The 7,845-nt window shown below is 32.8% G+C and overlaps 1 protein-coding gene across 2 annotated transcripts; it reads right to left on the minus strand.

The window, feature by feature from the left end:
- Window positions 1–1,931: 1,931 nt before the first annotated feature.
- Window positions 1,932–5,723, minus strand: LOC112511616 (transcription factor bHLH162-like). 2 transcript variants are annotated; one of them, XM_025117310.1, is made up of 3 exons: window positions 5,573–5,723; window positions 5,104–5,457; window positions 1,932–2,054 (listed from the first exon to the last, which is right to left on the minus strand). In XM_025117310.1, the coding sequence occupies exons 1-3, from the start codon at window positions 5,705–5,707 to the stop codon at window positions 2,040–2,042; spliced, it is 504 nt and encodes a 167-aa protein (XP_024973078.1). In that variant the 5' UTR covers window positions 5,708–5,723; the 3' UTR covers window positions 1,932–2,039. The 2 variants fall into 2 exon arrangements, with proteins under 2 accessions (XP_024973078.1, XP_024973077.1); XM_025117309.1 differs by lacking the exon at window positions 1,932–2,054 and adding an exon at window positions 4,830–5,024.
- Between the last annotated feature and the right edge of the window lie 2,122 nt (window positions 5,724–7,845).

Genomic DNA, 7,845 nt, shown 5'->3' on the forward strand with positions numbered 1-7,845 from the left:
AGTAATAGAATAATTTATTTTTGGTTTAATAATATAACATTTTATAAAGATAATAATTAAGTTTTCTGTTAAAACTCAATGATTATCCTAATTATATTTAGATTTTTTATATTTAAAATGAGATGTTTATCCTGTATTTGATTGTGTTTATCTGCAGTTAGTTACACGAATTCAGATTTGGGATGAAATCGGATAGGGATGAAATCGTTTAAGGATGAACGGGTTAAAGAGTTTTTAAGAGTTTTAAGAGTTTTAAAAGTTTTTAAGAGTTTTAGCCAAATGTTTTATAAGATAGTATAGATAAGACACTTTTATTACATTACTTTATACATATTATATTATAAAACTGATTATATTTTTAAAACTAACTTTATATAAAAAATCGAGTATCTCACGAGTTTTTCGAGTCGAGTATTGGGTAGTTCGACTCGACTCATTAATATGTCGAGTCGAGTTCGAGCTTGAGCCGAGCCTATTCGAGTCGAGTGTTGACCGAGTCGATCTCGAATAGCTCGCGAGTTGTCTCGTATCATTTACGCTCTTACTCATAATTAATGTATTATGTGGTTCATATTAAAGTCTTGCTAATACAAAAAGAACAACCAAGATAAATAGAAACAACCAACCTAGATCCCGTACATCAACTTCCGTCATCCATCTTTATATCCATGATGTTCGTTCACGATAAGCCTTGAATAGAGCATAGACTTCAATATATTCCAAACTTCGAACATGATTATGAAAATAGTACATCTTTTCAAACCGATATCATCTCCAAAATTCAGTTGCCACATACAGTAAAACGAAAATGTACACTAATTAACGAAATGAATAGTGTCAATAATGTAATAACCGGGTTTGTAGTTAAAAGTTTGAAGGTTGTTTTGGATAAGTGTGGTAAGTTGAGGGGTTGTTTTTGAAAACTGGTTTAAAATATCCCATTTACGCCGTCTCATGTCCAAAATATGTAGATTAGTATCGGAAAAAGGAGAAGAAAAAGTTGGTGAGACTTCTTTGTGGTTACTGGTTTGAAGAAACAGAAGAAAAAGTATCTGATTTCGTGTGTCTAACTGGAATTCGTTGTTGTTTAAAAGTCTTCGGTCTTTTTGTGATTATAAAGTGAGTTTTACTTTTAAAAGCATCATTTGATTTGCTTTTGGTGAAGAAACCGTATGGTTTTATACTTGAGAATTTTGAATATGTTTATATGCTATCTATTAGTATAATTTTGGATTTCGATATATTATTATCAATTGGTTGAAATAAGAGTGACATAATCAGGAGAAGCGAATTTTGAAATAAGGATGACATAATCAGGAGAGATGTATACTATGATAAGGGTGACATAATCAGGAGAGACGTATACTAGGATAAGGGTAGCAAAATCAACTATATGTTAAAAATGAAATTTTGATCATGTGGAAACTGTTATCGCATCTATATGATGCGGCGAGTTTGGTTTATCGAATCTTTATGATGCGATGAGTTGGTTTTATCGCATCCTTGTGATGCAAGGAAAGTGTGTTATCGCATCCTTGTGATGCGACAAAGTGGGTTTATCGTATCAGTGTGGTGTGACAAAATGAAGTAATCACATCAATATGATGCAAATAAGTATATTATCGCATCTACATGATGCAACAAGTTGATAAGTATGATGCGACAAAAATGTGATCGCATCAATGAGATGCGACAAGTTGGTATGTTTTATGTGTGTTGCGATAACTTCGGTACTTCAATCGGTTTGGTACGATAAGATGATGTTGTTTCATCTATATGATGCAACAAAGATGTTCGTTTCTTGTTTATTTATTATTAATATAAACATGGGCTTTCAAATAATATTTTGGTAATTTTCACCCCGTAATACCAATAAAAAAGAGATTACTTACTAGACCTTATGTTTTAACCCTCGTTTTGTTTTTAAAATGTGCGTTACAGACACGTGGGAAAGTAACAATAGGAGCCTTGCACGTCTGAAACTTTGTTTCTGATGTAGCTTTTAAAGCAACCATTTCGCCCCCCATGACGATGCTATATCATCTGCTAGAGTTCTGCATCAAAATCAACACAATGATGGCACATGACGTTAACAAGTAATCATTAATCCTTTTTTTTTTAAAGTAAATTTTGTTTTTTAGGAACACTTTCCGAATATTAGAATGATCATGACCATAAGGGTGGTGTTTGATTGGTTTGAGTTTGTGGTCATGATCGGTTTGAGATTGACTCCAAAGGTTAAAAGTATTAGGAGGTTTCAGGTTCAAATTCAAAAATGAATAAAAACCCCCTTGTGGCCACGGAGGTTTAAATGCGGTGACTTCGGGCTATCTGCAAAGCAGGTGGTTGCCCTGTGATTAGTCGGTTCGCATAGCGGGTTGGATATCCAGGTTAATCAAAAAAAAAAATTGCAACCTATTTTCTGGCCGGGGTTAATGCTAAAATCACCCACTTGCCCATTGTCATCATTGCTGTTTTGTTGAAAGGTATTTTAGACATTTAATGGATACTCAAATATTTCTTTTAAACCGATGGACACGAGGGTATAATACATGAGTTATGTTTATTTTTAATTACAATAAGGTGAGTCATATAGTAAAACTAAAAAGTAGATGATTTGGGTTTTTCATTGGCGGATTTCCCCGTGCTTAAAGATTGGATCCGCCTCTTTTCATCGCACATCCCAACCATGATCATGTTACTATTGTTACTGTCACACCCCTAATCTAACCTCCACTACCACACCATTATTGTCGTTATCACATCTACCACTCACCCCCACCCCAACCCAACCCACCACCATGCCACTATTGTCGCTGTCATACCCACCCACTCCCAGCCACCAGACCAACATCCCATCACTGTCGTCGTCACAATGCCACCCATCCAGACCGCCCCGCCCCATAGCCCACCCTTCCCCCTAACCTAACCCCCCACCCAACAAACCCCACCTATGGATTTGTGTAGCCTACCCTTGCCCCTAACCTAACCCCCCACCCAACAAACCCCACCTATGGATTTGTGAACAGAAACATATATGTAATTTCATATGATATAAGTTTGATTTATAATCATTATTACATTACAATTAAAAATAAAAAAGCAACTTGATAGTTCATAAACCGTAGATTTTATGGAATTATTAAAAGGTAAACAAACAACTTCTTATTATCCTTTTATGATCATTCAACTTGCAGTTTTGATGCTATAACTTGCCTTTTACTCAAATTTCGACCCGTGAGGCTTGTTATACTTTTGAGGTCTACAAAGTTTCGACAGATGGCATAAAAGCAGTAAGTTGTCGTTTGTTTGTTTCTATTTTTTTTACTCAGATTATGGTCAGAAAAATCTGACATCACAAGCAAAAGTAGGCTTGCGACGTCAGATTTACTAGTCAATGGACATTTTAAAGAAAAATATTTTGATGACTATTTCTTAAAAAGTGTTTGGTCAAGATGATCATTTAAATAATAACCCCGTGTTATTGGATCAATAGATTGGACTCGTGTATGTGACAACGATGTCAAGTACGGGATTTATTTGGCCTCAAACATCTTATCCTAAAAGAGTTTGAACCAATCAAGGTCATGCATACGAATGAAGGACAAATATAAAAGAGATGGTTTAATGTTGACCAGTATGATACTTGCGCAATGTAACAAAATATATCTTGATTTTAATGTTTTTTATATTTTTGGCTCTATCGATGTTATAATGCGATTTTATGTGGTTTTGAGGAAAATAAAATGCTTTTATTTTTTAATGAAATACAAATTTGAAAAAAATAATTGATATTAGTATCAAATTAACTATTTAAAAGTTCTCATTTTTGTGTAATTTCTTTAATTTAATTTTTTATGATGATTTAATTGAAGTTTAATAAGGAACTAATTTATTTTTGAGTTAATAAAGAAAAAATTTGAAGATAATATTAAGTATTCTGTTAGAACTCAATGATTATCTTTATTATATTTTAGATTTTTTTATATTTAAAATGATGTTTATTATGTATTTGATTATATTTATATGCAGTTTGTTACACAAATTCAAACATAGAGCTTTAATAAAATGTAATTATGCACGTTCTACTTGTAATCTTGAATTTTAAGTAAATATGCATCAATAAACAATACTTTATGCATAAAAACTTTATATATATATATATAGGGGAGCGATCAAATGCAAATATTTTGTTTAAAAATATGGGTGTTAATCATAGATATTATCATAAAAACATAGAGCTTTAATAAAATGTAAATATTTTGTTTATATATATATATATATATATATATATAGGGGAGCGATCAAATGCAAACCACTCAATTTGTACAAACCGTGCAAACCGCATTCAACCAATCATAATTTTTCATTTTGTTCATTTTTTTGTAATTATGAGAGGTTGATTAATCATTTTTATTGTGGAGGGTGTTAATCATAGATATTATCATCTTCATTATTTTAATTTTAGAGAAATACATGAAACAGTTTCATTAATGTTAGAGAAATACATGAAACAATTTCATTAAGTATTATATGAAACAATTTCACAACCATATATGAAACAACTTCATCAAAAAAAGTATTATATGAAACAATTTCACAAGATTAAACAATTTCATGAAAAAATTTCATAAGATTAAACAATGAAATCGACAAATGAAGGTGGTTTGCACGGTTTACACAAATGAGGGCGGTTTTCATATGATCACTCCTCTATATATATATATATATATATATATATATATATAATTAATACATGTGTATTTTGACGGTCAGTTCAGTCCAAACTGTTAAAAGACGTTCAAACGATAGACCAGACCGAATCGAACGGTTTGACTATTTTTCAAAGTGAACCTGACCGTCAGACCATTCAAACTGCCCAAAACAATTTGGTTTAACTTGGTTTGACCAGTTTAAACGGCTTGTGTTACGGTTTCTATATATGTTTACGTGCTCCGATTGACCAACTCTTGTAATCTCTCGTATACGCTTGTTATCTCTACACCAATCCTCGAAACTCTTGCCTACGGAAAACAATCGTTAACCATCGATCATCGATGTGTATTACAATCTAGCTAGGAGGGTATTTTAGTAATTTTGTACCTGAGCATGGAGGGTATAAAAGACTTTTCCACCAACGGTGGTGTAACCACTCTTCACCACCTCAGCTCCACCATCTTCTACTATCCTAACGACATCGGAAAACGTGAAATTCCGTTCCGATCCACTCGTCAAATTCACTTGCAAACCATCATCAAATTCTTTCACCTCCACCGTCGGCAGCCTTACGCCGTCGCAACTTACCGCCGGTTGATCGTAACAACTTGGATCGTTTCTGGTGCCGTTGTTAAGCAATCTGGATGTTGCATCCCTCTTCTCCTTCAGTTGTTCTATTCTGTTTTGTAATTGTTTGATGTAAGCAGCTGATTGATCGAATAGACTATCCTGCGGAAAACACTGCTGCCAAAAATCCTTAATATATAAATACTGATATATATATATATATATATGTGTGTGTGTGCGTGTGTGTGTATATATATATATATATATAAGCTGAAGAACATGAGATCACCTTATAGGGTTGAGAGGATAAGGAAGGAACGACAGAAGTAAGCTTGTAGCAAAGATTTTTCATGTGAATTCTTCGGTTCTTCTCGATTGTTTTCCGCTCGAGCTTCCTGGAACCACCATCATATTTTTTCATCATTTCACTATTTCCCTTCAACAACAATTATTCGGGCCCATATATATATATATAGAGAGAGAAAGAGGTTTACTTTGCAAATCATGTGTAAATTCTACAAACCTTGTTCAACCACTCATAATTTTTTATTTTTTCGATTTTTCAATTTTTTGTAATTATGAGAAGTTGATTAATCATTTTTATTGTGGATGGTGTTAATCATGGATATTATCATTTTCATTATGTTAATTTTAAAGAAATACACGAAATAATTTCATTAAAATTTCATAAGTATTATACTAAATAATTTCATAATCACATATGAAACAATTTCATCTAGAAAAGTATTATATGAAACAATTTCATGAAACAAAATCATTAAAATTGACGGATAAGGGTGGTTTGTACGGTTTTTACAAATATGGGTGGTTTGTATTTGATCGTTCCTATATATATATATATATATATATATATATATATATATATAAAACATTAACTAAAAAAAATGAAAACATCAAATGACATGCAAAATCACATGTGATTTTACACCAATGATCAATGCAAGACGTGTGAATCACTTGTGATTTTAGTGTAAAATCATACATTTTAGTGTAAATCACATGTGATTTGCTTATTTTCTTATTCTCTTGTTTAATTAATATTCTCGTATGAATCTGCCATTCTCTATCTTTATATATCATACATATATAATATACGTACAAAATAGGAAGGTAGCACATCCCCACAATGGCAGACCCGGGAATGTTGCTGAGCAGATGCACCTTTAAAATCGATCAAAAAACTTGCAAGCTCACGGTTTAAAATAAGGAAAAGTCAACATCTTTTGACTCGGGAAAAATTGTATCGATTTGATACAATGCGTTTTTACAACTGGAATCGACCTTGACTTTTTAAACAAGACAGAAGACTACGTCTTACGCTCGACGTGTTTTTTTTTTTGTTGCCAAATTCTACCTTTACGATAACTTTTTTCTGTTTTTTAGTTGAGTTCATAATCGACAGCTCAACAACAAAATATATTTTATCAAATTATTATATAAACATGTTTGACGACATCATATACACAAGAAAAATAACCGCTTCTCAAGTATTATCAATATTTAGGGCCCGTTTACCAAACGCTTACCCAGGTAAGCGCTTACCAAGGAACGTTACCTCACCGGATGGATATAGTAAGGATCAAGAATCTTACCCGGTAAGAGCGAGACAAGGATCAAGAGTCTTACCTGGTAAGTGAGGGCAACGACTCTTATCACGGTAAGCGCTTACCGGGTAAATTATTATATACTATGTCGTTTTGGTGGACTAAACTTTACCCAGTAAGTACATAATAGTGTTAAATTTTACTGATAAGCACTTACCGGGTAAATGTTTGATAAACGGCCCTTTAGAAAAAAATAATAATAACTCATACAACATATTAATTCTTAAATATGATTAGTTTTATTTCCTTTTCAATTTATTTCAAACTCGTGTTGATGTTAAACCAGTAAATTTTGTTTTTTAGCAACACTTTTTGAATATTAGAATGATCCTGACCAGAAGGGTGGTGCTTGATTGGTTTGAGCTTGGTTCTAAAAGTCAAAAATATCAGGAGGTCTCAAGTTCAAATCCAATAAGGAATAAAAATCCCCTTGTGGTCATGGAGGTTCAAATGCGATAACTCTGGCATATCTGCAAAGCAGGTGGTCGCCCTGGGATTAGTCAGCTCACATAACGGGTTGGATATCCAGGTTAATCAAAAAAAAATGCAACCTATTTTCTGGCCGGGCTTAATGCTAAAATCACCCACTTGCCCATTGTCATCATTGCTGTTATTGGTTCGACGTTTTTTTGGTCCAAATGTTCTTCCAGTTTTGTTGAAAGGTATTTTAGACATTTAATGGATACTTGAATATTTCTTTTAAACCAATGGACACGAACCTGTTTGCAAATGACTAACAGTAGAATTTATGGAATTATTAAGAGGTAAAAAAACAATCCCTTACTATCCGTTTTCGATCATTCAACTTGCAGTTTTGATGCTATAACTTGTCTTTTATTCAAATTTCGACCCGTGAGGCTTGTTATACTTTTGAGGTCTACAAAGTTTCTACAGATGTCATAAAAGCAGCAAGTTGTCGTTTGTTTGTTTCTATTTT

Source organism: Cynara cardunculus, assembly GCF_001531365.2.
Source record: "Cynara cardunculus var. scolymus isolate 2C chromosome LG 4, CcrdV1, whole genome shotgun sequence".
NCBI lineage: Eukaryota > Viridiplantae > Streptophyta > Magnoliopsida > Asterales > Asteraceae > Cynara > Cynara cardunculus.